The 25589-nt window shown below is 50.6% G+C and overlaps 16 protein-coding genes across 16 annotated transcripts; 9 read left to right on the forward strand and 7 right to left on the reverse strand.

Annotated features, from left to right (window-relative positions):
* Positions 1–75: 75 nt before the first annotated feature.
* BCR37DRAFT_391776 (uncharacterized protein) lies at positions 76–1998 on the reverse strand (the record flags this gene model as incomplete). Its single annotated transcript, XM_040871046.1, has 1 exon — positions 76–1998. One exon carries the CDS (start codon positions 1996–1998, stop codon positions 76–78), a length of 1923 nt encoding a protein of 640 aa, XP_040726876.1.
* Positions 1999–3083: 1085 nt separating this feature from the next.
* Positions 3084–3644, forward strand: BCR37DRAFT_344836 (ELMO/CED-12 family-domain-containing protein; the record flags this gene model as incomplete). The annotated part of the gene is made up of 1 exon (XM_040867588.1): positions 3084–3644. One exon carries the CDS (start codon positions 3084–3086, stop codon positions 3642–3644), a length of 561 nt encoding a protein of 186 aa, XP_040726877.1.
* Positions 3645–3722: 78 nt separating this feature from the next.
* BCR37DRAFT_257914 (uncharacterized protein) lies at positions 3723–4963 on the reverse strand. Its single transcript, XM_040866698.1, has one exon. The coding sequence runs from the start codon at positions 4559–4561 to the stop codon at positions 3800–3802; it is 762 nt and encodes a 253-aa protein (XP_040726878.1). The 5' UTR covers positions 4562–4963; the 3' UTR covers positions 3723–3799.
* BCR37DRAFT_378152 (uncharacterized protein) lies at positions 4662–5140 on the forward strand (the record flags this gene model as incomplete). Its single annotated transcript, XM_040868980.1, has 1 exon — positions 4662–5140. A coding segment is annotated over one exon (176 nt), but the record flags the coding sequence as incomplete, so codon positions are not given.
* On the forward strand, positions 4963–7827 carry BCR37DRAFT_258000 (P-loop containing nucleoside triphosphate hydrolase protein). The gene has a single exon (XM_040866702.1). The coding sequence runs from the start codon at positions 5365–5367 to the stop codon at positions 7702–7704; it is 2340 nt and encodes a 779-aa protein (XP_040726880.1). The 5' UTR covers positions 4963–5364; the 3' UTR covers positions 7705–7827.
* BCR37DRAFT_378155 (uncharacterized protein) lies at positions 7651–8580 on the reverse strand. Its single transcript, XM_040868981.1, has one exon. The coding sequence runs from the start codon at positions 8406–8408 to the stop codon at positions 7728–7730; it is 681 nt and encodes a 226-aa protein (XP_040726881.1). The 5' UTR covers positions 8409–8580; the 3' UTR covers positions 7651–7727.
* A 224-nt stretch (positions 8581–8804) lies between these two features.
* Positions 8805–9338, forward strand: BCR37DRAFT_345353 (uncharacterized protein; the record flags this gene model as incomplete). Its single annotated transcript, XM_040867618.1, has 1 exon — positions 8805–9338. The coding sequence occupies one exon, from the start codon at positions 8805–8807 to the stop codon at positions 9336–9338; it is 534 nt and encodes a 177-aa protein (XP_040726882.1).
* BCR37DRAFT_378157 (uncharacterized protein) lies at positions 9051–10970 on the reverse strand. Its single transcript, XM_040868982.1, has one exon. The coding sequence runs from the start codon at positions 10878–10880 to the stop codon at positions 9342–9344; it is 1539 nt and encodes a 512-aa protein (XP_040726883.1). The 5' UTR covers positions 10881–10970; the 3' UTR covers positions 9051–9341.
* Positions 10971–11009: 39 nt separating this feature from the next.
* On the forward strand, positions 11010–13575 carry BCR37DRAFT_378158 (WD40-repeat-containing domain protein). The gene is made up of 2 exons (XM_040868983.1): positions 11010–13438; positions 13495–13575. Exon 1 carries the CDS (start codon positions 11050–11052, stop codon positions 13138–13140), a length of 2091 nt encoding a protein of 696 aa, XP_040726884.1. The 5' UTR covers positions 11010–11049; the 3' UTR covers positions 13141–13438; positions 13495–13575.
* BCR37DRAFT_391783 (cytochrome b5) lies at positions 13241–13548 on the reverse strand (the record flags this gene model as incomplete). The annotated part of the gene is made up of 2 exons (XM_040871047.1): positions 13241–13438; positions 13495–13548. 2 exons carry the CDS (start codon positions 13546–13548, stop codon positions 13241–13243), a joined length of 252 nt encoding a protein of 83 aa, XP_040726885.1.
* A 99-nt stretch (positions 13576–13674) lies between the features above and the next one.
* Positions 13675–14927, forward strand: BCR37DRAFT_402227 (putative peptidase; the record flags this gene model as incomplete). The annotated part of the gene is made up of 2 exons (XM_040871896.1): positions 13675–13725; positions 13851–14927. 2 exons carry the CDS (start codon positions 13675–13677, stop codon positions 14925–14927), a joined length of 1128 nt encoding a protein of 375 aa, XP_040726886.1.
* Positions 14928–15055: 128 nt separating this feature from the next.
* Positions 15056–17099, forward strand: BCR37DRAFT_257921 (tyrosyl-DNA phosphodiesterase-domain-containing protein). Its single transcript, XM_040866699.1, has 3 exons — positions 15056–15750; positions 15793–16745; positions 16783–17099. Exons 1-3 carry the CDS (start codon positions 15184–15186, stop codon positions 16955–16957), a joined length of 1695 nt encoding a protein of 564 aa, XP_040726887.1. The 5' UTR covers positions 15056–15183; the 3' UTR covers positions 16958–17099.
* Positions 17100–17291: 192 nt separating this feature from the next.
* Positions 17292–18529, reverse strand: BCR37DRAFT_341152 (pseudouridine synthase; the record flags this gene model as incomplete). The annotated part of the gene is made up of 2 exons (XM_040867384.1): positions 17292–18320; positions 18359–18529. Coding segments are annotated over 2 exons (1200 nt in total), but the record flags the coding sequence as incomplete, so codon positions are not given.
* Positions 18530–19028: 499 nt separating this feature from the next.
* On the forward strand, positions 19029–21250 carry BCR37DRAFT_378162 (FAD-binding domain-containing protein). The gene has a single exon (XM_040868984.1). It carries the CDS (start codon positions 19368–19370, stop codon positions 21162–21164), a length of 1797 nt encoding a protein of 598 aa, XP_040726889.1. The 5' UTR covers positions 19029–19367; the 3' UTR covers positions 21165–21250.
* Positions 21251–21427: 177 nt separating this feature from the next.
* On the forward strand, positions 21428–22147 carry BCR37DRAFT_339204 (Zinc/iron permease; the record flags this gene model as incomplete). Its single annotated transcript, XM_040867325.1, has 1 exon — positions 21428–22147. A coding segment is annotated over one exon (720 nt), but the record flags the coding sequence as incomplete, so codon positions are not given.
* Positions 22148–22262: 115 nt separating this feature from the next.
* On the reverse strand, positions 22263–23875 carry BCR37DRAFT_257926 (uncharacterized protein). Its single transcript, XM_040866700.1, has one exon. It carries the CDS (start codon positions 23701–23703, stop codon positions 22276–22278), a length of 1428 nt encoding a protein of 475 aa, XP_040726891.1. The 5' UTR covers positions 23704–23875; the 3' UTR covers positions 22263–22275.
* Between the last annotated feature and the right edge of the window lie 1714 nt (positions 23876–25589).

The following is a 25589-nucleotide window of genomic DNA, read 5'->3' on the forward strand; positions in this document are numbered from 1 at the left end:
CGCGACGAAGTGGCCATTGTTCAACAGATGAAGGCAACGGCTTGATATATATTGATATGTATAATGTTCGCTATGCTAATTAATCAACTTGGACGATTCTTCTTCGTCCTCAGACTCGTTGGCCAAGACATCTGGATTTGCAGCATGGCCCGTGTCCTCGCCGGAGCTTGAGCGATGTCTGCTGTCTTTGCGTTTGTGCTTTGTTGCAGTCGGAGATGGCGTCTTGACTTGAGAGTGAGCAGCGACATGGGCTGCTTCAGTGTCTACAAGCAAGCCGTGGTGCGGGCGTTCTTCTTCTTTACTCGAACGGCCGTGACTAGATTCTTTGCTCTTGCGGCGTTCTTTACTCAACTTGCGTACTGTAACTTGTTGCTTGACGGGAATTTCCACGCGCGAGAGCATCTCAATCTGGCGTTGTAGCGCAGCAATCTTGTCTTCAGCCTCCTTGAGCGCTGCAGCCTTGTCGTCTTGGGCAGTTGGCTGCGCTGCGTATTGTACCTTGTTAAAGGTGGTAGACGTATCCGCCTCTTCTTCCTCATCATCTGCGTCGTCGATATCTTCATACTCAGAATCACCTTCATCGACAGGATAATCAATGGCTTCGGCACTCCGGTCAGGAAGTGAAAGTTCCGCCGTAGAAAGGTCCTGGTGTTCGATTCCAGCATCGAATAGGAGTGTTCCTTGTCGGTGCTTCAAATCACTCAGCTCGTACTCGTCCTGGAGAGTCGCCTGCCTGGGCCAACCGGTTCGATCGGTCTTTCGCGGTGGCGTTGCATGATCAATCAAATCCGTCTGCGCAATCTCATCGTCACCGGCGCCGTTTTGCAGGGCGTGCAGCGACTTGTGCTGCTCGTCGCCCATGAAGCCAGCATCACGCATCTCAGGGCTACTTTCACCGGCTTGGTCTGCCAAGATGGATTCTTGGAGTCGGGAGGGCTTCCTTGGAGAGTAATTTTTATTCGGCGAAGCGGCCTGCTCAGCAATCTGCGTTGGTGCTCGGCGTTTCTGAGTTGGCGAGCGTTTTGGCTTTGGCGAAGGTGCCACCGCTTTTGCTTTGCCCTTATTCTTTGGTTGTGCCGGCTCCTCTGGCTCTTCTGGTGTCAACTCGCTTTGCTTGATGACATTGACGACTGTCACTTCTCTGATGGCAGGGTAGACTTGCAAGACTGCTTCAAAGGAAACGACACGCTGGTCAAGCACACGTAAACGGCCCTCCTGTACCTCCTTGGCGAGCGTGTTGAGTAGGTCTGCTTTGTGTTGGCCTACTGGTAGTTTGCTCACCGTCAACTTTCGTGTACCACCCCCGAGAAATGCAGGCAGCAGCTGGGCTTTTGTTGCTTGAATTGTGTTGATGGGGTTAATGGAGATGTACTCGGCGGCGCGTGTTGTGAATTGCTCGCAGTAAGCGTACAAGTCCAAATCGCCTGTTGCATCGACAATCACATCGAACGGGTCTGGCTGTTGGCTGAGGTATTCCAGGAAGTTGTCCTCTTCGATGACCGCCGTCTCGCCCACATCGTGCGGCTCACTGGACGTTACAATACACTTCTTTTGCACTGCAATTTGAACAGCAAAGCCAGTCATATCGCCTAGGATAGCAACGCGCTGTCCCATCTCTAGGTTTTGAAGCGCAGCATAGACTGGCGTCGCTGCATAGAGCCGTGCAGCTGCGGCAGGTGACATCTTCGATGGGAGTACAGCCAGATCTTCCGGCTTGACAACGATATATGGTTGCAGTGCTGGTTTTTGCTTGCCGCCAAAGACATAGTCACCGATAGAGTAGGTGTCGACATAATCGCCGATCGCTATGACTTCTCCACAGAAGCCGGCTTCCTCAGCAATCGTAGCGTTATAAACACGAACAATAATCTCATTTGTGTCGATGTATGACTTGCCGGGACACGGCCGTTTTGCATTTAGACCGAGTTCTCCGCCCGTGAAAGTGTAGGCCTGTATGGTGAAAGGCAGCGCATCGCGGACTTGCTTTGTGCCGGACATACCGGATCGTTAGAGGGTGCGCTCGAGCTGTAGAATGTATTTGTTGTACAATGATGAGTAGTGAGGGTTTCCTGGTGGAAGTTGAAGAATAGCCAGCCTTCTTGCTTTGGTCGTAGTGACACAGCTGCAAGTGACTTACGCCGTTGAGTCGTTGACCGTGCGGACTTGACCCACCCGCCCGGTGCTGCTGGCTGCTGCTTCCCTCGCTCGGCTGCTCGCTTGTGGATGCCCGATGCGGGTGCAGAGCGACAGCCAGCCATAGATCTGTTTCTGCGACACACGTGATAAGCAGGTTCTGGTATAGAAGCAGTAGAAGAGCAGTAGAAGAGTTCTATCAGGAGCGTCCTGTAGCTGAACATAGGCGATAGTTTAGCTTGGTCTATGACCTGTCGTTTTGGGCCGTAGTCGTAGCTAAAAGGGGCGCTTATGTAACTTGCCACGTGCTTGTAGCCAAACAATGAAGCAGCTCAAGCTTGAGCCAATAAGCCCTCCGTCTACCAAAGCTACTGCTCCATGCTCAAGACTACATAGCTGCTGACATGTATCCATCTGCTGTAGACATGCAGCGAAAGCTCAGCTTCTTGGACTCTTTCCAGCAGCAAGTCTACCGTGCTGCGACCCAAGCCCCGCATTCTACACTAGATGCATGCGTCTGCTGGTCCTTGATCAGACTGTATCGTCTGTTTGCACTATGCAAAGCACTTTGGACACGGCAGAATGCGCTGCAGCGGGCCATGGCTCATGGTCCACCTGTCTCAGACGACCAACCTCTTGACAAAGCGCTTGCTTTTGAGAGAGGTCGATTGCTGTTTGAAGCTGAGCTGGATCTGTCTACTGACCCAGCCATGTCTTCAGAGTACGCTTCTCTCTGTAGACCAGGGGGTGACATCAAATTGGACGAGGTCAGTCGTCGACTCTGGTATAAATGCTGTTATGAACCCAGCAAAATGCAAGGGCAGTCAGCCATGAACCACTTTACACATATGATGGAGACCATCTCCGCGGCACATACTGGATGTCGCGGGTTGATTGATTTGGCAGGCGAGACGGTGACTTGGCGAGAAGACTGCGACATATTCGCAGCCATGGCGCGTGATTTGCAAATTGCATCGAGTCGCCATGCAGGCTCACAAGGAAGCAACGCGACGCGCGGTAAGCACTGGGATGCACTTGGATTTCAAGGGGAGGATCCAAGTACTGATTTTCGAGCGACCGGTAAGCTGGGCCTTCGCCATGTCTCACATTTTTGCCAAGCACACCCAATCTATGCGACGCGTATGATCAAGGAGTCCGGTACCGCTGCAGTGACTATTGAAGGGCCCTGGTATCCGTTCGCGTTGTGTGCTATTCACATCACGGCTTTGCTGCTAACGGTCGTCAAGCTTGGTAGTATGCAGCGACACTGGCTGCAAGCTGCTGCACGAGATCCTGTTGATGGTGTGGCGGCCTTGTCAGATAAATTGTTCAGCTATCTCTTCGTTCGCTGTCATTTGGACTGGTGTGAGGGTGTTGATAAGAAGGAAATCACCAGCATTCTTGAGTTTGAAGTGTTCTTTGCTGACTTTGCTGCGTATATACAACGCGACTTGCAAACAAGACACCGGGAGAATGATGATTTTCATGTGGCAGCACTCAAGTGGTGGTAGCTAGAACTGAGGGGAGGAGAGGATATACATATGAATGGGGATCAGGCATCGAGCCCTAAGCTATGTCATTACAAATGAATGTTGGCGTGAAGATTGTGAAATGTTTGAACGCTGTCGCTGAAAAGAAGAGGTCATCAAAAGGCTTGACTGATGGCTCAGGCCATGGCGGCTGCCATCGGCGGCGATTCTTGTAGTATCGCTGGCCTGTATTTTTGTTCGCCATGCGCTGACAATTGGAATGCTGACGGCGGTACATTGCAAGACATGTAGAATGTGTGCTTGATACGCTCCTCTTCCGCTTTGGCATCGTCAACTTTCGCGTGCACTTCTTCTGACTCTTCTGTTTCTTCTTGCTCGTCGTCGTCTGACGCAGATGATGATGAGGAGGATGATTCGCCAAAGACATGGCTTGTCTGACGTGAGAGCATGGGCATGTCGTCGTCATACGCCTCATCGTCCATCTCGTAATCTGGTGCGTCGTAGTCTTCGTCAATGTGCCTCAATGGCTTTTCCTCTTCATCCAGCAGCTCAATGACTTGATTCGGGATCTCGCGCTGACCCGTGCCAACCTCGATGGCAGTGCTCATCTGCGCAAGACCGTGGTCGGTCCAGTGTGCGTCCGAGTCCTCCTCATCGTCCGACTCGGCGATGATGGATTCATAGAGTGGGCTGCGCAGTGAGCGTGCGCCTGCTGCAGTGTGTATGCGTGCGCCTGCTGTCTCTTCTGCGTAGATGCGTGCGTTGAGCCTGCCTGCGACGCCTGCGAGCTGGATTGCTTTGAGTGGGCTGCTTGAGTCGTAGATGGAGTCTTCTAGGTTGAGTTTCCTGTGTGTGGCACTGAGGAGGAGCAGTGCGCGCATGACTGAGATGTCTTCCATGATGTGAGGGTGTATGTGGACTGGCGGATGGGGCCTCATGTCTCTTATGTGTGCTGGTGGTGGTTATCGGTTAGAAATCAAGAAAATATTCCGAATCCAAATTGTGCTCAGTCATCAGATTTCATTGACAGCGCACTCACCATGACTCATCTATGCTCATTCTCATCTATACTCATTCTCACTCTCACTCTCATATCTATTCTCACTCTCACGCTCATCTCATTCTATACTATTCTCATACTCATCCTACTTCACACTCATACTCACTCACTCTCACAGCACCACTCTGACCAGTGGCCCCTGCGCATGTGTTGATGTGACTCATGAGGCGGCCCATCGCCGGCCATCGGACCATTTGTTTGCCGCCGGCCTTTGCTGACGTCGACACTTGGCAATAGAATGCCCACTGCCCAGCTCAGCATCATTACCCAAATTCAAAGGCCAAGCGGCTCTGTGCTGTTCTCATAGTCAAACTAGCCACACTGATAAACTCCCTCCTTCCAAGCCTACCAGCATCTACTGTAGCTATTTCGACAGATGCATGTGCTTGCGCGGGTGCGGCGCGGCTCGAAGATCTTCCGACCAGAGGCCGCTGACAATTCCTGGGCGCCAAGTTGCCAAGTTGCCAAGTCAAAGTCGCAGCTTAATTCACGCGGCCAGATTCCGTCCCTTCCGCCTTTCCGACGGCCAGAAACCAACACCGATCGTTCCCTAACCCAGCAACGACGATACAACAACCTACCCCTACGCTTGTGCATATACTGTGTACACACCTTTGCTTTAGCATAGCTACTCCTAAATCTAAAACCTGATCTTGATGCACAGTGCTGATATTGTCAAAGATGGCTGCTCGCCATCCAAGCGCTGTGGTCTCAATACTGGGCCCTGCAAAGCCTCATTTCACAGGTGTGCCGCCCAATGAAGCGTCAGATGTGATTCTCGACGAAGCCAAGGATATCTACATTCCTGCTGAGACGGCTAAATGGCTCAGAGAATACCAGCTCGTTGGTGTTCAGTTTCTCTACGACGCGTACAAGAGCAAATCCGGCGTCATTCTTGGCGATGACATGGGTCTCGGAAAGACAGCACAGTGTATTGTCTTTTTGAATGCCATCTTTGGCAAAAAAGCTCTTCCAGAGGACATGTCTTTGATGCGTGACCGCAGAGACTTGTCTCTTCGTCATCCACGCGTTCTTGTCTTGTGTCCCAAGTCATTGATCTCAAATTGGCTGGCAGAATTTGACATTTGGTCATACACGCACACGCGTACCTACTCTGGCCCGGGCCGGGGTGACACCCTTGCACAAGCAAAGCAAGGGCGTCTCGAGGTCATGCTTGCGACCTATGAAAGTTACAGATCCGATTGTGACCAAATTAACCTAGTCCCCTGGGATCTCGTCATTGCTGATGAGTTTCATTGCATCAAAAACCTCAAATCAGCTCTTCGTTGCGCCTTTTCCAAGATGGACAAGTCTTTGAATGTCAGAATAGGGCTGTCCGGAACACCTATTCAAAATCGGCTCTCTGAACTCTTCTCCCTCTTGTCTTGGCTCCGGCCTGAAACGTTTGACTCTGAGAAAGCATTTGAGAGCAACTATTCGAGACCGATAAAGTTAGCCCGAAGGCAGGATTGTTCCAATGCCGAGCTGGCAGCAGGGGACCAGGCAGCTATGCAATTACGCGATGTCATGCAGCGCATCATGCTCCGTCGCCTCAAATCGCTCCTCGCTGATCAATTGCCAAACAAAACGGATCTCATTCTATTTTGCCCCTTGACGACAGCGCAAGCTGAAGTATACGATCGCATTGCACAGAGTACCGAGGTTCGAAGTCTTTGTCAGACTCTGGAAGCCAGTGACGAAAGCTCTGAGACTCGCGTCAGTGTCAGGGAGAAGATGTTCCTGTACATCACCTTGCTGCGGACGATACCGCAACACTTGGCTCTGCTGTTCCCTGCCAGCGAGGATTCGGCCGAACGGCGCGCAGCCAAGACGAACCTGCTTGATATCGCTCTGCCTGGGACTTGGCAGGCATTAGCTGCTCGTGGTGCCAACTTGAATGAGCGCGATGAGTCGTTTTGCGGCAAGTGGCTGACTCTATGCAAGCTTCTTCGCTTGTGGCACGCTGAGGGAACCAACAAGGTGCTTATCTTTTCATCCTCCGTACGCCTTCTCGACATGCTCGAGTCGTTTCTGCAGATGGAAAGATATACCTTCGAGGTCCTCAACGGACGCATGTCTGCTCAAGAACGAGACGTTGCCGTTGATGCATTCAGCAACGGTGACAGGTTCCTCTTCTTGATCAGCACTGGTGTCGGCTCGGTTGGCATTAACCTGCAGTCGGCGAACAAGGTGGTCATCTACTCGCCGAGCTGGAACCCTTCGTCAGATCTCCAAGCCATGGATCGTGCCTATCGAATTGGCCAACGCCGCGATGTCGAGGTCTATCGCCTCATTGCCGTTGGTACCATTGAAGAGCTAATCTATGCACGCCAGATTTACAAGCAGCAAGTTGCCGACATTGTGTACAATGAAGGACATCAACGGCGCTACTTCACTGGCGTGATGGACGACAAGGAAAGGCATGGCGAGCTGTTTGGCTTGAGGAACCTTTTGACCTATCACGGCGAGAACCACGTCACGCGTGATATCTTCAAGAAGACTTCCGTTGCTGAGCGCAGGTTCGATCTCGACTTGTCCATCTCTGAGTTTCACCTGCCGGATATTCCATCTTCTGATCTTAATGGACCCATCAAGGATGAACGCGCTGAATTGGAAGAGCTCTTGGCTGAAGACGATAAGCCAGCACGCAAGAAGGCTATTTCGAGCACTGCTATGCAGACTATCACCTCAAACAACATTGCCTACATCCAGAGCAATGCGCAGGCACTCGAGTCGTCAGATGTTGCTGCGCGTATGGAGAGCAGAGCAGTTGCGCGTGCAAATGATCCAGACTGGGCGAATCGGCGTGCAGATGGGGCAGACGAGCAGGCCAGCCAAGGACATCAGATTGGGACGATTCCACGGGATGTCTTGCAACGACACTTTGGCAAGCTGGCGGCATTCAAGGGATACAAGGACACGGAGCAATTTGCCTTGAAGGTCACAGAAATGAGCTACAAGGAGAAAGCTGCTTTGTTGAAAGAGTTTTATGCGCATCGCAAGCAACAACAAACGACCTAAAGTATCATGTATGTCATGCGGATTCAGCCATCCATCAACATTCGTCTTCGCTTGCCGTTGCCATTGTCTTGACCTGATAACATTGCATTGTGCCTGTTTCGCACCTCAAGAGCAACCAGTTCTGCCAAGTCGTCCAAGTCTCCGAGCGAGAGGAGTGCCAGCTGCTCCCGCGTGACCGGTAAAATGCCGTCATCCATGTACTGCTGCGAGATGTTACCTGCTGCTGATGCGGGTGGCGTTAGACCGTTTATGTCTGGGCTGCTCCCTTCGTCTCCCAATGTTAGCTTTTCTTGTGACATGTAGAGCGCTACAGTACCCTTAGTAGATGCAGCTCGAGCACGTACAGGATTGTCAGGAGTATGGTCATGGAGATACGTGTTTGCAAATCGATCTTGGTCTCTTGTATGGTCAACAGTACCTGTTCTTGTGCTTCTGGTTTCGGAGTATCGAGGTCCGAAGGGTGGCAAGCGTGGTTGCCTGGATGGCGATACTCGAATGCGCTTGCCAGAAAGAACAGCCCCCATCATGCCACGAAGCGCACTGTCGCGGCCGTCGACTGTGTCGAATGTAATGAGAGCGCATCCACGAGCAAGAAGTCTGATGCGATTGACTGAGCCGTAGCGTGCTGCGCAGCGGTGTAGACTCTCCTCTGAGATGTATGCTTCGAGACCTCCCACAAAGATGTCTGTGTTGATTGCATTCATGGCGGAGGAGGGAGAAGGAGAGTGAGCAAGGTATGGAGCGTTCAAGAAGACGACGACGAAAGAAGTATAACAAGAGAACAGGATGAGCTTGAGCTTGAGCGTGGGTGTTGAGGTGTGGTGGTCGCTCTCAGGGGCAACATTGGAGCGACATCGGGGCAAGGATCAGTGCAACATGGCTCGGGTCTGCGGCTGGATGAACATCTGTCTATCAGTCTACCAGTCTACGAGCGGCTTATCTCACTTATCTGGAAGCGTATCAGACGTAGAGGTAGAATTGTGACTGTTGGCCTCTGCCTAGGAACACGGCCAAGCCCAAGGACTACTGCTAGAACAGGACACAGACTGTCGAGTTCCTTGCTGAGCTCTCTTCTACCTGCTGCACAGTCATCTAATCGAATGACCATCAAATACATCCAAGGCGACCTATTCTCCGCCCCAAGGCCAGTCATCCTGCTGCATGCCTGCAACTGCGAGGGTCTCTGGGGCAGTGGCATCGCTGCTGAGTTCAAGAATCGCTTCGGCGATGCACACAAAGCCTATGTGAAACATTGCGAGCGGTATGGAGAAGAGTTGTTAGGCACAACGGGTATCATCAAAGACTCGAGTGACTCCAATTTATATATCGGCTGTCTATTCACAAGCCGCGCTGGAGGCCGTCAATGTGACCCCCCAAAGAAGATTCTAGTCACTACCTATCATTGTCTGATGGACCTCAAGGCACAACTGCAAGAACCCATGTACAAGAACGTCACCCTAGCCGCATGTCAATTCAACTCTGGTGTTTTTCAGGTTCCGTGGGAATACACAGCACACATGATTGAAGAGGCCGGTCTGGATGTTTCTGTGTATGTCAGGAAATCAGAAGAGGCAGAGTCAGAAGCAGCGTCAGGGTCAGATGCCAGCAAGCCCACCCAGCCTCACAACGCCTGAGAGCTACTTTTTGCCAAATCGTGCCTCAGCAGCCCTCGCCCGTCGCTCTCGCTCAACCTTCTTCTTCATCTCCGGCGTCAGATTGTTCAAATCAGCGCTCGTAGACTGACCCAATACCCCTAAAGCCAATGATCGACCCGGCCCACGCCTTTTCCCTTCTGCAGCCTGACGCTGGGCTTCAGCAGCCTCAGACTCCTTCTTTATTCTCTCAAGCTCCTGCTCGCGACGAGTGGCCTCAATTGCCTCCTGCTCACTGCGCTCTTCTGCCTCTCGCGCCTGGCGAGCCTTGACTTGCTCAAACGTCAAAGCCGCAGGAACACGAGCAGCATCCCAGTCGCAAGTCGCTTCATGCCCAGCACCGCGCCACAATCGAAATGCATCCCGAGTACCTTTACCACTCGATACTTCAAAAGGTGTTTGCTGCTCTGCATTGGTCCGAGTTGGATCCGCGCCGAGATCGAGCAGTAACTTAACAACGGCATCTGCGCCAGCACTCGCAGCGTAGTGCAGCAATGTGGGTGTATGCGCAAATGACTTTTTAGGCTCGAGCAGAAATTTGGTTGCATCCATACTCTCCTCTTGTAGTATTTGCTTGATGGCAGGAATCTTGTTGCGTTTGATGAGAGGCAACAAGCGCTCAGTCAATCCCACCAGGCGCTTATCAGGAATTTCTTCCACAACTTTGGGGAGGGGAGCCGGCGCTGCTCTTGGCTTGACTTCTTCCTTATCATCCAGCACTGAGCCGAGTTGCAGGCGAGTCAGTATGTGAAAGCTGCGGATGATTTCAGCCTGGGTTGCTCTGCGCGTATTGATTGGGAAGCCTCGGACTCTTGGATCTTGCTTGGCCAAGCCTGCATCATGAAGCAACTTTCTACTTGCGGCACCACTTGCTCTGATCAAAATCAGCTCGACATCCTCGAGCATCGCCTTCCACTCTTGAAACAAGCCGGCGATGTCCTCCTTCAGCGCAATCTCATTGTAACGTCGAATCTGTGCACCAGCTGAATTGGCAGCGCCTTTGGCATTATCATTGGCAGACTGAGCGCCACCTTGCTTTCGTCTTGTCGTGTACCGATGAAATCCCTTGGTTGCCTTGATGCTGCACTTGGCAACTGTTGATCCATTGAGAGAAATGATGGCGCCTGCAAAGTGACCACCTCCTACCATGAACATGGCGATTGACCTTGGCTTCGAAGTGTTGCTCATCTGTATACTTGCTATTGAGCTGTCTGCACTTGGTAACATTGTAGAATAGATGCCAAGCTTGGTTGGTGGCGGCACAATAGAGGAAGTGGCCCAAGTGATAGGTGAGCCTTTCGTAGGCTGTACAGGTGCATCATCCACTAAACTTGCTTTGACCTGTAGAACAGCAGACAGGTCCTCTTCTTCGTCAGAGTCGGTGAGAGCAGCGTCATCGTAGTGCTCGTCAGCGTGTATCTGAGAAATATGCGACTGAGTGAGCGGTTTCAATGTCTTTAGCAGCTCTTGGGGAATGTCATAGATGTAGATGGGTTTTTCGATCGCTTGTGAGCTTGGAGTCATGAGATAGATACAAATCAAGCTGGGCCCCTTCCACCCAGCGCTGTAGCTGCGTAACCAACCTAGAGAGCAGGTCGTGGATGAAAGTGAAATTGCTCGTCGTCGCGATTTCAAAATTTGAGCAACGCGTCATGGTAACGACCCCGACCAATACAGCGAAAGCAAGGACAGGATGCTGAAGCTGAGTAGATCCTACGCTGGGCATACACAGGATGTGCGTGGTGTCGCTGCGTCTGGGGACAGCCTTTACAGCTGCTCTAGAGACGGCACAGTCAGAGAATGGGGGCTCAAGGCAAGCAATACCCAATTGACCCAGCATGCGCTTCACAACGGCTTTGTCAATTCAATCGCAACAGATGGCAGGCTCATCATCTCTGGGGGCCAAGATTCAATCATCTATGTGGTTGAGCAAGGGCAGACAGAGCCAATGTACACTTTGGTAGGGCATACGAGCAATGTTTGCGCACTCGCTGTGGGGCCTGATGGCCTCATCATTAGTGGCAGCTGGGACGGTACAGTCAGGCTCTGGAAGAGTGGTGTCTGTCTGGAGACATACGAAGGCCATCAAGGTGCAGTCTGGGCAGTCTTGTACACCCCGCATGGTATCTTAACCGGTGGAGCAGACAGGACAATTCGGTTGTGGAAGGATGGAAAGCAAATCAAGAATCTGCCTGCGGGCAAGGACTGCGTTCGAGCACTTGCCCTTCATCCTGCTGGCTTTGTGTCTGCAGGCAATGATGCGACCATCCGTCTTCATTCATTCGAGGGCGATGTCGTGCAGCAGCTCGAAGGACACGAGTCATTCATCTACAGTCTAGCAGTGACAGATGGTGGCGACATTTACTCTGTCGGCGAAGATGGCACTTTGAGACACTGGAAGGATGGCCAGCAAGCACAGAGTATCAAGCACCCCGCAGTGTCCGTCTGGTGTGTCACACGCTTGTCGAATGGCGATATTGCGACAGGTACCTCGGACGGCGTCGTACGCGTCTTTACAGCGGCCACTGAGAGATTTGCTGCCAAGGACGAGCAAACAGCATTCGATGAAAGTGTCGCTGCATCTCAAAACCCTGCACAGACTACCAATATTCCGAATAATCTACCAGGATTGGAAGCATTGTCTACACCTGGCAGAAAGGAAGGAGAGATCAAGATGATTCGCCTTCCTGGAGGCATTGTTGAAGCGCATCAGTGGTCAGGGGGCGTTTGGACCAAAGTCGGCGAAGTGATGGGGGCGACACCCCAACGAGTGGGTTATAAAGGTCAAGAATATGACTTTGTGTTTGATGTTGACATTGCGGAAGGCGTCCCTCCTCTCAAGCTCCCTTACAATACGGATCAAAATCCTTACGAAGCTGCACAGAAGTTCATCGACAAGTACGAGCTGGACGCTGGATTCCTTCAACAGATTGTCAAATTTATCGAGACCAATACTGGTGGCATTCCACTCGGCGTGCCCAAACAGGAGGATACGGCAAAGAAGGAGTCTGTACCTGTGGCGCAGCAAGAATACCTGGCTATGGTGAGCGGCAACGCGGCATCGATACTCAAGAAGCTTGAGAGCTTTTGTACTGAGATGCAAATCGAAGTGCTGACAACCTTTGAGCCCAGCAGCCCGAGCAATGAACAGATGGCTTCACTTTTGCGGATAGCCAAGAAGCTGCCGCGTGAAAAGCGCTTTCCGGCATTGGACCTTATACGACTGGCTGTTCCTCATGCAACGAATCTGACGGCGTCCTTCATCATGGACGTGCTCGAGTTTGCAGAAATCACATCTGGCGTGTCTACCAAAGACAAGACGCGCGAGACCAACGCAATGCTAGCTTATCGGACACTGGCCAATACCTATGTGAGCGATGTGGCAACAAAAGCGGTGGACGCCATTGAGGCAAGGGCAACGGATGCCATCTCGGGTGGCTTGAGCTGGCCAGACAACCGCAACACAACGCTTGCCCAAATCACATACCTTCTCAATGTTTCAGTCTACAGCCGGAAGCATGATCGCGCAGATATAGCCATGGGCGCCTTGGAGTCTCTTTTGCTGCTTCTTTCCGAAGCGAGTGACGAGGAAGTGCATTACCGAGGCCTCGTCGCGTTGAGCACAGCGATTCAATGCGCCGAGGAAGTCAGCATTACAGCCAAGGAAGTGTACGAGGCTGACAAGATTCTGGCAGAGATGCGTCGCAAGGTGGGGAATGCATCTCGCCTCACGGATGTGCTCGATGGGCTGGACAAACTGCTGCAAGATGCGCCGAAGCAATGAACAATGAGCAATGAGTAGTGATAAGCATATTATGCCTTCTATACACGAACGAGACGTATGCGGCTTATCCATTTAGCCATGATTTACGGATGCGAGCAGTCTAGAGCTTTGCCTCTTCCGAAACGTCGCCAATCTTGAGCTTGGGTGTGTACTTTGCGAGCACTTTGTCGTTGTGGAACTTGTTGAACTGCTTGGTGGCGTCCTTGCCGCATGCACGCAACAGGATCTTTGCGCCGCCGGGGTGCGAGTCGTGGAACTTGGACACGTCAAACACCTGGCCCTGGATGATGACCCATGCCTTTTGGGTGTTAGTGTTTGTATTTGAATTGCGCAATGTAAAAGCTAAAAACTTACGCTGTCTGGGGATGTGTGCTTTGCGACTTCGCTTGCTGTAATTCTCTTGCTCATCTTGGACTGCAGGGTACTTGACGAGTACTTGATGAGTGTGGTTGTCTTTTGTTTGCTGACCTTTCGCCTTTCGTGTTCTGCTTCCCCGCGGATCTCCCAGATCTCGGCGCTCGGAGGTTGCCGGACATGCACGTGAGCCTTTATCTACCTCAACAACTACTTGCAATTGTGACCAGCGTGCTAGATACTTGCTGTATACTCTTGCTGCCATGCTGCTTGTCTCTCTGCTCAACTTGTACTGCATAGCCTCCTACAGTCATGCTGCACACATCAAGTCAGACCAAGCCACCTTTTCTGTACAGAAGAAACACTCATCTGATGACAGGGCCCTGCTCAAGCTGCATCGTACTCTGATTGAAGCTGACTCGACTTCTCAACTGAGCGAACTCTCTGCTGCCAAGGTGCTCGTCAAGCATTTCAAGTCCATCGGTTGGCACTACCAGCTCCTGCCGTGTCGAGGCAATAATCAGAGACCCAACGTGCTCGCATGGCCGGGCAAGACCAACGAGACCAAGCTTCTCGTGACATCACACATTGATACCGTGCCTCCATACATTCCTTATTCCAAGCATGGCAAGTCTATCTGGGGCCGTGGATCAAGTGATGCCAAGGCCAGCGTGGCAACACAAATCATTGCTGTCCAAAGACTGTTGGAAAAGAAGATGATCCACGCCGATGATGTCGCCCTTTTGTACGTGGTAGGAGAGGAAACGGCAGGAGATGGCATGCGTGCCTTCTCAGAACTTGCCGTGACAGAGGGAAAAGTCTACCCAAACATCGTCTTTGGCGAACCTACCGAAAACAAGATTGCAATTGGCCACAAGGGTATGGTGCTCTTCAACGTAACGGCGTCCGGCAAAGCTGCTCACTCGGGGTATCCCGAACTAGGCTCATCTGCAAATGAAAAGCTGATTGATCTGCTCTACGATCTCAAGCACCATACATTCCCGTCTGACGAAACGCTTGGGAATACAACCTTCAACATTGGAGTCATTCAAGGCGGGTCAGCGGCAAACGTTATACCTGCCCACGGAAGTGCCCACTGCGCATTCCGCGTCGCCAAAGACTTGGATGGCATCTTGACTTATTTGCGGGATGCAGTCGCGACAAGTCCCGACATGTCCTTCGATATCGAGCAAGCTGCTCCACCTTCCATCCTGGACTCCCTTGAAGGAACTGAATTTGAAGAGATTGTGGTCAACTATAGCACGGATGTGCCAAACCTTTCTCGAGAGGTGGCTACAGGGAAACGCTTCTTGTTTGGTCCTGGCAGCATCCTCGTGGCCCATGGTGATGATGAGCACATTGAGATTGACAAGCTGCTTGGTACAGCGCATGACTACGAGTTGATCTTCAACAAAATCCTTAGTGCAGCATAGTTATTTGGTAGGCTACTAGAAAAGGATGTACACTACTTTGCAAATCCCATGAAGTGACCTCCAACGCTGCGTAAGGTCTTTGGAGGAAGAGGAACAGCAATATAATCTCATGTGACATGTTGCGAAACACAAAAATCATGACTACACAGCGAAAGTCAACAGCCTGCTCCTGCTTCTGTTGGCACATCTCATCAGCCAGCACTTTCTATCATACTCAGCTATAACGGCTTGAGCGCTGCTGCCCTAGGGTACAAGGATGAACGCAGAGGAGAGAGCTAAAAGGCTTGCACGCCTCACAAATGGCGCACTGAATCAAAGCTTGCCTACTGATACCCAGTCTACGTTACCTGCATCTAGATCAAGCTTAAAAAGGAAACGGTCATCAGAAGCCAATATTATCGAGCATGTGATGAATTCCAAGCTTGACTATGAAGTGATTGACCTCACAACAGACTCAGATAGCGAGCGAACTACAGATGGCGAAAAAGAGGACACAGATCTGGGACCTGTCTCCACGAAGACAACTGCTAGACTGCCAGTTTCACTACAGGAAACCGTTTCATCGAAGTTTTCTGCTCGTGTTGCTCCAGTCTCGCCAAAACCTGCAGATCCAACGCTGCGATTCGACAAGGGCCAAGTCTTGCTCACAACAGCTCCAAACAGACCATTGCCAGGACACATCTCAATCGACGAAATATTTCAGCGCCGCTCATTGAAGACGGCTGTGCTCAGCTCTTTCAGTACCGACACTGCTTGGTTGGCCTCAAAGCTCGACATCGGCAGAACAGAAGTAGTCTTGTGTATGCATGCACACGAACAAGAGGTAAGTCCAAGCCAAGCTCAATTCATCGCTTACGAGATGCAGCACGATCGTCACTTGATGGATTGTCGCAGGCTGCCTAAGTTCTCCCTCGTTTTTCCTTCACTTAAGGGCGGAATTAGCTGCATGCACTCGAAGCTCCAGCTCTTATTTTATGACACCTATCTTCGGATCGCTGTACCCACTGCGAACCTCGTAAGCTTCGACTGGGGTGAGGAGCTATCAGAGTATGGCCCTGGATACCTTGATAACAATGTCTTTGTTCTGGATCTGCCATTCAGGCAGGTACACCATTCAGGGGAATTGCTGAAGACTTTTGAGAAGCGTGGGCACGTCACTTCCAAAAGCCTTCACCACACTGTCAAAGTCCATCATGACATCCCATTCCTATTGAACCTCATCTTGTACGTACTGCGCGCTGGATATCCGGATCGCATTCTTACACAGCTTTTATCGCACGATTTCAGCGGAGCCCGAGGATTCGACTTCGTGGCCACGATCGGCGGCTACCACTATGGAGAAGCCATACATGATTCTGGACGTCTGGCTCTAGCTCGAGCCGTCAAACGGGCAGAATATCCAACTGTGCAGCAACCAAGAATAACTGCGCTTGCTTCCTCTCTTGGCTCCTTAGATTGGCGTTTCGTCAACACCCTGGCGCAAGCTATGATGGGTCAGAGTCTCTCTGGGAAGGAGGCCGTCAGTCCTCATAGCATCGACCAAATTGCTGCAACGTTCCGCATAGCTTTCCCAACAATGCAAGCAGTACATCAAGCGTCCGCTGGAGCTGGCGTCATCTTTTTTGCACGGAAATGTATTGGGGAAAAGAAGGCCAAGAAACAACAGAGTGACCATTTCCCAGAGCCCTGTCTCTACGAATACCATCCAAAGAAAGCAGGAGTACTTTCCCACACCAAAGCTATCGTTTGCGAAGACTTGGATCGGCCCGGACAGGGACTGGCATATCTGGGATCTGCCAATTTGTCTGCGAGCGCCTGGTAACACAATTTATTATGTATTCGTCGCTAACTCTAGGGGCGACAAGGTAACTTTGGATACCAAGACTAAGCAAGAAAAGATATTCCACCGCAACTGGGAGACTGGAGTCCTCCTTCCAGCAAATATGGTGACACAACGCATCCCCATCGACCTTTCGAGGCCATTTAAAGTGAATAAAGACCCATGGGCTACTCCGAGTCGGCAATGGTAAGTGTTCAATGGCTGCGATGGATTATCTTGGGAAGGTCGATGACAGGATCAGGGAAACGCTACCTGGCGGCGCGAAGCACTTTTCTTTTTCGGGAAAGGCGATGAATGGAGGAGGAAGAAAGCGCTCTCATTAATGAAGTTCGATGCGCCGGATCAGAAGAGCGACTTGTACGAACTTGGCTCTAATCATGGTAGCTAAGCTGACAAAGAGCTCACCGGTGCATCTGTCCATGACATGGCATGTCCTAATCTATTCGTGTATCATCAAAGATGACTCTTGCCTGCTAAGCATAGACATCGTCGTTGAAGAGATAGTCGAACTGGCCAGTCAGAACGAAACCTTCAATTCCTCCAAGATAGGTAAAGAAGGTGTTCTCGGATATTTCCTCTGCATACAGCTTGTCGTAAATGTATTTGTGCTTGAAAGACTGCATCTCGTCGGCCATATCGTCGACATTCAACGCTTCCTTGCCATTTTCAATAGCTCGTAGACCATATTGCTCAAATACCGGCCTTTCCAGCAACAGGCCCAGACTCGGAGCTTTCGGTATATTGACTTTAGTTGGACCAAAAGTCTTTTGCATGCGATCGAGCGGGCATCCACTTAACATAACAAGCATGACCATAGCGACCATCTTACGAATCTGGTGTAGCATGAAAGACTGACCATGGATTTTGAGCGAAAACCACTCGGTTCCATCAATGAGGAACGGTTCACTGGCATCGAAGGAGCGAATCACCCTCTTCGAGCTCGCCTGCTTGAACTCCTGACCGATGGTGTAATTGTGGAAGTTTTTGGTCCCCTCATAGATTGCCAGAGTCTGTCGAATAGCAGTCAGACGTTCTGGCGAGATGCGGTATGCGCGCTTATATGCGTGGACTGCTTCGCGAAGCATCTTTTCACGCTTCATCTTGGCCGCAGCTGCAGGCTTCTCTTCGTCTGGAATGGAACGGTCCAGAGCAATATTTCCCAGGTCTGTTGTGTCATCAGTAATCCTGCAGTACGCTTCCGATTGCCGAAGTTGCTGAAGATGCGCATCCAGTTCAGCCCAGAACGTAGAAGCGCTATCTTTCAAGAGTGTATTCTGATTGAACTCGTGTGCCCTGTCTGACAAAGCATCACCAGGCCTTGACGGTATAAATACCGATGTTGGAATCAAATATTCGTATCTCCGAGAGTCACAGCTCGTGCGTGGATTGAAGGAGTTCATGGTTCTAACAATCTTCCAAAGACGTATTTCTGCAGGTAGACAGGAATTGATCTTGTCGAGCATGCCAGCTTCCTCGACGATTAGCTTGAGTGAAATCACATTGCATGCCGCATGAACACCTTTGTCGGTTCGCGCAGCGCGCAACAGAGAGACCTGAGGTTAGCAATACAACGCACAGAGAATCAACTGACCTTTTTAGGGTCATTTGCGTTGTCGGCAGATATCGCACCAGCCTTGACAAAGGCAGCAAACAAAGTTCCTTCAATAGTCTTTTGGGGGGTGTTGAATTGCATGCCTGAATATCCTGTACCACAATAGCCAATCATGCATGCCACTTTGCGTTTCGGCTTTCGGTCTTCCTTCTCACCAGATCCGTCACTGTCTCCATCGAGCTTCTGCTTTTTGCGTGCATGGAATTCTTCTCGACTCTTCTCGTCCCAACCGAGTCTTGCTGCGCCTGTCGTTTGATGTTGAGCTATTTCAGTCGGGAGCGAAGTATCGCAGTCGTTGTGAAGCGTTGTGCTCTCATCAATAACAGAGACTTGAGCCGCTGCCTTCTCAGTAACAGCAGGAATTAAGGCATCGGTTGACATGTATCTAGCTGTCTTGAAGCTCGGTGACGCAGCCAAAAAGGACCTTGAGATCCTTGCAAGACTCGAACGTCTTGAAAGTAAGCTTATGATTGTAGCTGAGAATAAGACAGAGTCAGCTAGGTGGAATTAAGGGGAGCAAATATTGCGATGTATATCCCTGCGAATCGATGCAAGAAAGTCAAATGTCACACGGGCCACGGCGCGTTGACTCAGCCACACCGCTGTCAAACGGCTGCGCGATGAGATCCAGGAACAGAAAGTCCTGATCAAGTGCGTCATTCCCGCATGACAAGCAACGCTGAGTAGAAAGACCAGAAGACAAGGCCTTGAACAGAACTGGTGCACCCATAGTCACATGACAGAACGAGAATATCTTAGTGAGCAGGTATAGGATTCACTTGCAGGCTTCCGAGCTCATGGCTGACTTCAGGACATACAAAAGTTCTTCGAAGAATGCGACAAGGACACAAACGGGAATGTCAGTTATCAAGAGCTTGAGCACGTCCTCGATGACGTTCATCAAGAGCTTGCACCCAACCCGAAGCCTCATCATCTCCATCATCCCAGCAGGGATGATGATGCGCGGCATCGCTTTCTCCGGAGCGCTATGAGCTGCGAAGACAAGGACGCTCTTAGTAAAGAGGAATTTTTGCAAGTCGTTCGTCACCTCAAGATACCCGCTGGAGTCGCCACCAATACGCAAGCAGCCCATGCAAAAGACAAACTCGATGTTTCCAAACTACCGTTCGGACGCAGATTGAGAGCCAAATTTGCTGTGGACGGCGCGCCGTGGACTTTTTTGGCATTTGTCGTCGCTTTGATGCTCATCTTTGGTATTTGGCAGCTCGTGACATACGTGTCTGACACTGACAAGCGTGCTGCTCTTGGCTGGGGTGTGATCATGGCGAAGGTCACAGCTGGTGTCCTCTATCCCACATTGTTCTTCATGATTCTATCCATGTCTCGCTGGCTAGCAACACTAGCCCGCTACAGCTACTGGGTTGCCCGCTTTGTCAACTTTGATCGTGCTCAGTCATTTCACATCAAGATCTCCATATTTGCAATGCTGATGGCAACGCTACATGCAATTGGACACTTAACTGGAACGTTTCTGTACAGCTCACGGCCAGGTAGAGAAGCGACTGTTGAAACTGTGGTCGGCCAAAGTCGAACTTATCGACAATATGTTGCTACGTTGCCAGGTATAACCGGTATCTCCGCCCTGGGATGCTTCTATTTGATGGCCATCTTTGCAATTCCATGGCTGAAACGAAGGAACTACGAAGTCTTTCAGCTCTCTCATCTACTCATGTTTCCGTTCGTCGGCTTGCTCATGGCTCATGGTACCTGGGCTATATTGCAGCCACCGATGCTCGGATACTGGCTAGCCTTCCCTACGCTGTTGGTTATAGTGGAGCGTCTCACTCGCATATGCCGTGGCTTCATCAGGATTCCAGCCAAGTTCTCAATACTTGATGATGATACTGTTGCCATTGAAGTGAGGCACCCGCATGGAAAGGATTGGCCATACGACGCCGGACAGTACATAATGCTTCAAGTCCCGGAGGTGTCCTTCTTTCAGTGGCACCCATTCACGATTTCTCTTTGCCACAAAGACATGCTTTCACTACATATCAAAACAGATGGGAATTGGACCTCAAGGCTGAGATCCGAGAATTTGCGATTCGTCGGCTTGGACGGACCGTATGGCGCTCCTGCGCAACGCTTTTACGACTTTGAGCGATCCGTTTTGATTGGGTCTGGCGTTGGTGTAACGCCATTCAGCTCTATTCTGATGAATCTTGAGAAGCGCCAGGATTTGCCCAAGGCCAGGGGAACCTCGCATTCGCGATCCAGAGCTGCCTCTCGCTCGTCTTCGCCCGGATCAGATGCGACTCGCGTCAAGTCAATTCGAGAAGGAGAAAAGACGCGAGGCAGGGTTTTGGGGTCTCCCCCAAAAGTACGCTGTGACTTTCATTGGGTTGTGCGAGACAAGAACTACTTGCTTTGGTTCAGTGACTTGCTTAATCGCGTGGAAACAGCCGAATCCATTCACAAGGATCTTTCTATTCGCATTTGCACTCATGTTACTGCTAAACGGAAAAAACTGTCGACCTTAATATTTAGGTGGCTTCTAGAGAACCACAGAACTGAGACAGACTTGTCACCACTTACAGGACTTCGCAACAAAACTGAATTTGGTCGACCAGATTTTAGCACCATTTTGTTGGATCACTACAACGAGGCAAAGTCAGAAGGCTTCACGGGGAAGGTGGGCGTCTTTTATTGTGGAGCACCTGTTGTTGGAATGCTGATTGCAGATGCGTGTCATGTTTTGACTGCTCGTGCTTCTGAAGAGCGATACGATTTGAGATATGTTTTCATGCTGGAGGTCTTTGGTTGATACAAGAGATGAGACGGTCTGAGACGATATGGCTTGCTGTGAAGGTCGACAGAAATATAAGCCGGTATGATGAATATAGTACGAATGGTTTCTATTTGCCTTTGTCGACGTCCTTTTCTGTGCATGGCATCTGAATAATTCTTGCCAACGCCGGCTCCGGCCCTCTTTAGAAGCACACCTGCACAAACTTCGCTCAAATTCCTGCCCTTGGATCTATGGCTTTCTTGTTGCTGACGTTGCTATCTCTACTGATGGGAGCTATATCTTATGGGGCAGGTAGTGTGCCTCTTTACCTGAATCTATCAGACCAAAAGATCGATGGAGTGTCCAAATGCGGCACGGGAGTGTTGATCAGCTGTGCTCTATCCATTATAATACCAGAGGGAGTAGAGATTATTTACTCAAGTCTCTTGGCGTCCTCTACTGGCGTATTAGAGGGATCAGAGCATGAGAAACATCTTGATTCGAGTCATCATGTTGGCATTGCTTTGCTGGCTGGCTATGCTCTTATGTTCCTCATTGAACAGCTTTCATCACACAAAGAAGAAAGCAGTCAGTACATTGCAGTGGACAACTTGCATGAAATACACAGCTATCAAGAGCAAGGATTGCAAGTACACAAAGGTCATACCAAGGATACCAGTACAACCTCGATAGGTCTCAATTTACATGCAATCGCGGATGGCATCGCCCTGGGGGCCTCAGCACAAGCCTCGTTCAGTGTCAGTCTCGTTGTGTTTTTCGCCATGGTACTTCACAAGCTGCCTGCGGCCTTTGGGTTGACTGCCGTCCTGCTGCAAAGCAAGTTGTCAAAACGGACAATTCGCATCCATCTGGCTATTTTCAGCGTAGCTGCGCCTGTGGGAGCCATTGTAACAAACGGCTTGATGTCATTGTTGGGAAATGAAGGTTCGGACTCCTCAGCATACCTCACAGGCTTGATCTTGGTATTTTCTGGTGGCACCTTTCTGTTCGTGGCAGTCTCTCACGCACCGAAAGATCCATCCTTGCAGAGCATGTTGCTGATTTGTCTCGGCTTGATGATACCTCCGGTGCTTGGTTCTCTGTTCCGCCACGACCACTGACACAGGCAATTAAACACATCGCCCTGCTATTTGGCAGCTATTCGAATCATCTCTTTGACATCCGTTACTTTGACACTTGGCCTGTCGAGTCTCTGACCGCATTCGAATTCAAATTGCTCGATACGCTTCCAACCATTCCAATCGATGACTGCACAAGACTGGCTCAGACGCTTGACAAAAGCTGAAGAGTTGCCCTCCACTGATCTCGTAAGGCCGGCACGCCAATCCAAAAGAATATTGTCTGCAGTCTCATATGCGTCTCGCATAGTGGATGCGATGACTCCGACCGGACCATTCTTGGCCCATCCTGCGCAATACAGTCCAGCCAATGTGCCGTCCAGAGTCTGCACCCGACCAGCCTCATTCGGAATAATGTTGCGAGTCGTGTCGAAGATGATGCCAATATCAGACATGCCCAAGAGAGGCTCAGCTTTGTAGCCGATGCTAGTGAAGGCGACTTGTGCTTCTTCAATGTACTTTTGGTCGGTCCCAACTGCCACCACACGATCGCCAGATGTCTTGAGATCATTGACCTGAAACTCGACACGCTCCAGCCCGCTACTTCCACAAAATCTCGTGGGAGACAAACGATACCGGAAATCCCATTGTGCTTGACGGTCATTCTCCAGGGTCGGTTGGCTCTTCGCAAGCAGTTCCATGAGACGCTTTTGTGGCCTTGCAAGGGGCTGACTCAAGGCATCGACGTAGAGCTGCCGCTGACTGTTTATGAAGTGTACTTCAGGGAGCTTGATAAGCTCGCGAACTTCTTTGATGGTATAAGAAGCCTCAAGAGGACCGCGTCGACCAACAATAGAGACTGAGTCGATTTTGCTCTCAGAGAGACATTGAAGTGCATCGGCGCTAATGTCGGTCTTCCGTAAACTGTCCACACTTGAAAGCAAAATCCGGGCTATGTCTAATGCCACGTTGCCCTGACCAACAATGACTGCTTGCTTAACCTTTCGTAGGTCTACACCCAATTCAGCCGTTTCGGGTAATCCGTTATACCAACCAACGAACGATCGTGCCGTGACAACACCCGGTAAGTCTTCTCCTGGGACACCTAGCGACCTATTTGAAGACGCGCCATAGGAAAAGACAATACTGTCATAACACGAGGCTAGAGACTTCAATGAGACGTCTTTGCCGACATGAACGTTGCCAAAGAACCGGACGCGTTTAGAGCTAGCTACTTCGTCGAATTTGTGTGTGACATTCTTGACCTCTGGGTGATCGGGTGCCACGCCATACCGAGCTAAACCATATGGCACGGGCAAAGCTTCGTAAATGTCAATACTACAATTTGGGTAATGCGAGAGCAGACGAGAAGCAGTGTAGAAGCCAGCAGGACCGGATCCGATGATTGCACATCTTATTGTCTTGTCAAGACTTGATGTGGACTGTGTCCGGACGAGAGCTCGTACTGGAGTAGGCTTGAAAAGATTCTTGAGCATGCCATAGGCCAGACAGCGGACTGCTGAAGAAGTGGTTTGATGGCTTAAGCAAGTTGAGCTTGCTTGCTTTAAAGCTGCACTTTGGTCAATAAAAATATTTAGCCAATAGAACTAAAAGTCTTCCACGTGATGCGAACCTCCAGATGGAGCGGCACGCTTTCACAAATGAAACACCACAAATACAAAGGCTAGTATTGCGGCCGGTGGTAATTCAAACTGATTCTAAGTCTGCTGGAGCTAAAACTACTGTCTAATCTATCTATAAATATCTGTTTAGAGGCGCTTATGCATTGGTTTCGAACTGAGGCGCCCAGATCGTGTGAAGGTGACATTTCCAGGCTCTGCACTCAAAGTCTTCCCCTCTACCATGAAACCCGCGGCTTCAGTCAATTTCGACCCTGGATTCTCTTCTTGATTGACCACAGCTGACTTGTAAGCCTGATTGGGCTTCTTTTGAGCTTGCTTCACAGCATGGCTGGCCAGAGAAACAGCCTTCTTTTCCGCTGCGGCGGCTTCCTTAGCAACTTTGGCTGCAGCGCGAGCCTCCCGTTTCTGTTGAGCCTCAGCTTCCTTGTCTGCCTTTTTGATAGCCCTGGCTGTCTTTTCAGCCGCCCTTTGCTCGACTAGCATGTCCCGTTCTTGTGCACGCTTAGCTTCAATGTCTCGTGCATGCTGGACCTCGATAGGGCCAACAAATAAAGCGCCTGTCCGTCCATCCGACCTCAGCTGCTCCCCAATCTTCAGCTGTCTTTTCTTCCTTGGCTGATTTCGCTTGGCAACAGCCTTTAGCTGCGAGTTCTCCAGCTTTACGGCTTCATACGCTGTTTGGACCTCAGAAAGCCGGTGCGCCAGGAATTGGAGGGACTTTTGCAATTTTTGATCAGCATTGGCAGTTGTCTGCACCAAGAACCGGCGCATCTTCGTTGGTCTGGACACAGTACATACTCCAGTTGGTTTTCTTGGACTATCGTGCTGTTGTTGGGCTTGAGCGGGTAATGGAGTCGCTGGCCTTTTGCGCAAAGGACCCAGGGCTATCTCCGGATTGAACGGCCAAATGCCAGTCTTTTCCCAGGCAGACTCGATCGTCTTCTTGACAAAGGTCTTCTGATAGGCCAGCCAAAAGATGGGAAAGAAATCTCGCTTCTTGATCGAGCACTGTCCTCCTGAATCTGTGACCATCTGATTAAGGCCTTGGCTATAGTAACTGGCCAAAGGGCTGAAGCAGCCAACATCCAAAGGTTGCAATCTATGCGTCGAGTGAGGCGGATAGAAGGCAAGGTAGATCTTCAGTTCAGTGCACTTGCTGATGAATTTTGTGTTCAGGTGCGAGCCGTGACCATCAAGAAATAAGAGTCTCCAGGAGCGTCTGGATTTGCGTCGCGACTCCTTGTCGAAAATGTCCACGAGCCAGTGCATGGCGAGCTCATCAGATGTCCACCCGTTAGGCGAGCTTGCAAAATAGCAATTGTGCTCATCTGTCTTGAAATCCTCGATCCAGGCATTTTGAATGTCGCCGGAGTCAGCCTTGTAGATAACAGCAGGCGATAAAGTCGTCCCATCAGCACAGATTGTCGCTAGAATAGTGACCCATTCTCGGTTACCATCCTGCCCAGCTCTGGGAAGCTCATCGAGCTCAGATTTCTGCTTAGCGAACACCCGGCGTGTCTTCTGCGAGACTCCAATCATGAACCCTTTCTCGTCCATATTGTACATGTTCTCCGCCGTGATGTTGTTTCTCTGAATAACAGCAGCCAAACCATTGAAGTAAGACTCATAGCTAGTGAGACTATCAGCCTTGTGACGAGCTAAGTCGATATTCTGAAGATATCGGCTGTCCAAAATATTGTTGTGGCGCTGAACAAAGCGGCTTGCCCAATTTTTTGAAA

The sequence above is a fragment of the Protomyces lactucae-debilis genome, assembly GCF_002105105.1.
Source record: "Protomyces lactucae-debilis strain 12-1054 chromosome Unknown BCR37scaffold_5, whole genome shotgun sequence".
Lineage (NCBI taxonomy): Eukaryota > Fungi > Ascomycota > Taphrinomycetes > Taphrinales > Protomycetaceae > Protomyces > Protomyces lactucae-debilis.

What these genes read in the sequence shown, in the direction of transcription:
- BCR37DRAFT_378162 (XM_040868984.1), top strand. Translation starts at nt 19,368, where the DNA reads ATGAGCTGCGAAGACAAGGACGCTCTTAGTAAAGAGGAATTTTTGCAA.
- BCR37DRAFT_258000 (XM_040866702.1), top strand. Translation starts at nt 5,365, where the DNA reads ATGGCTGCTCGCCATCCAAGCGCTGTGGTCTCAATACTGGGCCCTGCA.
- BCR37DRAFT_257921 (XM_040866699.1), top strand. Translation starts at nt 15,184, where the DNA reads ATGAACGCAGAGGAGAGAGCTAAAAGGCTTGCACGCCTCACAAATGGC. An exon ending in TGCATGCACACGAACAAGAG is followed by an intron (nt 15,751 to 15,792) that starts GTAAGTCCAAGC and finishes TACGAGATGCAG; the next exon opens with CACGATCGTCACTTGATGGA. An exon ending in AATTTGTCTGCGAGCGCCTG is followed by an intron (nt 16,746 to 16,782) that starts GTAACACAATTT and finishes CGCTAACTCTAG; the next exon opens with GGGCGACAAGGTAACTTTGG.
- BCR37DRAFT_257926 (XM_040866700.1), bottom strand. Translation starts at nt 23,703, where the DNA reads ATGCTCAAGAATCTTTTCAAGCCTACTCCAGTACGAGCTCTCGTCCGG.
- BCR37DRAFT_378157 (XM_040868982.1), bottom strand. Translation starts at nt 10,880, where the DNA reads ATGACTCCAAGCTCACAAGCGATCGAAAAACCCATCTACATCTATGAC.
- BCR37DRAFT_378155 (XM_040868981.1), bottom strand. Translation starts at nt 8,408, where the DNA reads ATGAATGCAATCAACACAGACATCTTTGTGGGAGGTCTCGAAGCATAC.
- BCR37DRAFT_257914 (XM_040866698.1), bottom strand. Translation starts at nt 4,561, where the DNA reads ATGAGGCCCCATCCGCCAGTCCACATACACCCTCACATCATGGAAGAC.
- BCR37DRAFT_378158 (XM_040868983.1), top strand. Translation starts at nt 11,050, where the DNA reads ATGCTGAAGCTGAGTAGATCCTACGCTGGGCATACACAGGATGTGCGT.